The sequence below is a fragment of the Sphaeroforma arctica genome (assembly GCF_001186125.1).
Source record: "Sphaeroforma arctica JP610 unplaced genomic scaffold supercont1.222, whole genome shotgun sequence".
Lineage (NCBI taxonomy): Eukaryota > Ichthyosporea > Ichthyophonida > Sphaeroforma > Sphaeroforma arctica.
Window position 1 is genome coordinate 1 of NW_014040336.1, and position 2,113 is coordinate 2,113.

The 2,113-nt window shown below is 39.3% G+C and overlaps 1 protein-coding gene across 1 annotated transcript in view; it reads left to right on the forward strand.

The window, feature by feature from the left end:
- The first annotated feature begins 305 nt into the window (after positions 1-305).
- Positions 306-2,113, forward strand: part of SARC_04103 (glucose 1-dehydrogenase) — a 5,079-nt gene continuing 3,271 nt past the window's right edge. The window contains exons 1-3 of the mRNA XM_014302069.1: positions 306-435; positions 1,343-1,463; positions 1,600-1,786. Of these exons, the coding sequence (XP_014157544.1) occupies positions 386-435; positions 1,343-1,463; positions 1,600-1,786 (358 nt within the window). The 5' untranslated portion in view covers positions 306-385. The remainder of the gene's footprint in view (positions 436-1,342; positions 1,464-1,599; positions 1,787-2,113) is intronic.

Sequence of the window (2,113 nt, forward strand, 5' to 3'; positions counted from 1 at the left end):
CCCTTTGTTCCCCCTTCGTTTCCATTCTTTCCCCCCATGTTTTCTTTACCTTTCTTCTTTGCCCTGTTGTTTCCCCCTTCCTTTCCATTCTTTCCCTCTGTGTTTTCTTTACCTTTCTTCTTTGCCCTGTTGTTTCCCCCTTCGTTTCCATTCTTTCCCCCCATTTTTTCTTGTTCTTTCTCTTTTCCTCCACCTGAAAGCACCACAAAAATCTTTTATCGGATTGAGGATGTCATAAACTCATAATGTAGGGTTGACGTGATCAAGTTCTATTTTATTTATTTATCTCTCTTCTTGTTATTATACTTAATAATTGAATATATAGCACAACCCTTTAATCAAGATAAGTTATTGAAGAGCTTGTAGTAAACCAGATTTGACAGGCATGTCGGGAAGACTAGAAGGAAAAGTGGCCGTGATCACCGGAGTTGGCGGGTAAGTGCTATACACGTATGCTAGCAGGTACAGTAGGATTAAGTATCCATATGAACATGAAATAAGCACGATTTCATCATAACTTTTAGCGGTAGCGGGAGCATCACCTCTATGGGGTTTAGATGCTTACGCTTACTGGACTAAATTTGTCAAAGAATCTCTGTTGTCTAGATTATGGTATGAATATGAGAATACCCTTGTACCGTGAAGCGTGTCTTCACTTGTGAAACTTATCTGTTGTGTGTATCGAGCCTCGCATCCTATTCTTCTGAACTTCGGAGGTTCCGAATAGCTCATAGCGGGAGTGTCTAGTTTGTGGTGGGCCCTGCTTTTGTTTTGTGTTTGCCATCGTATATTAGGTATCACTATTGTACTGCGAATACATGCATGTATGCGAATACATATGTTAAGTATTTATATATCCACATACACATATTTATAAGTAACAAAAGCGGGTTCTTAGGAATACTATTTCGAGTCGCATGCGTATGTATTGCACCTATTTGATATACAACATGACTTAATGGACAAAAAAAGTTTCTCGATAGAAAGAATGTCTTCAGCCGCCATAGAGTTTGATATATTATTTACTATTGATGTCTGCACTGTGTCTCTTACCTTGGCATTTCACCACACACTTTGCGGTACAGGATACGATTACCGATTGATTTGTATATCGAGACGTATGACAAGCTTTCGTTTTATACTATAACTACGTAGTGTAGCTTATGTCTTTGCTCTCTAATTGTTATTTTGGATTCTCCATTCAGATTCTATATTCTATCGTCGATCATTTGCAATCACTCCCTATTATAGTTGACTGAATGGTTTGGGAACCCAATATGTATGTTTGATCGCAATGTGCGTACTATAAACAAGTTTTAATTACATTTTTCTAATTATTCAGTGGGATTGGCTACCAAGCAGCCAGTCTGTTTGCACAAGAAGGGGCTAAGCTCGTTTGTGCGGACGTCAATGATCAGGCGGGCAAGGCAGCTGTGGCCAAAGTGGTAGCGGCAGGCGGAGAAGTGAGTTAAATTGCAGCCACAATTGCGATCATGCAACGTGTACTATGTATAATGTCTCGATTTTTTTGTTCTATTAAAATCAAGGATCTTTTCAAGCTAACATGTTTGAAAATTTCTTACAACCCACGTTCCGTAGGCGGTCTACGTGCACTGTGATGTTTCCAAAGAATTTGATGTCAAAGCTATGGTGGCCACGGCCGAAGAGAAGTTCGGCAAGTTGAATATTATGTTCAACAATGCAGGAATCATGCACCCCAAGGATGATAACGCCGAGACTACTGAGGAGAGCGTATGGGATATGACCATGAACATCAATTTGAAAGGTATTGTCAGATGTTTCTATCCTTCACGCTGAAGTTGCTATGTGTACATGCCTAGTCTGGTTCTTTCTACTTGTTCTTGTATATGAAATGAAACTTTGCGTTCGAATCCTGGTGTGTAGTGTGATTTGCGTATGCTGAATGCGTACATTCACAGTCTTCTAGAACGACTATAGGAACATCGCTTCTCACCAGGACTTCTTTTCGTTTGCTGTAATATTCAATTTTCAAATCATTAATAGCAATTTAAAGGTATGAAGACCACTGTTGAGGATTTCAGGTGTCAGGTTTTCAAGAGCATACCTTCATATATATGAATATATGAATATG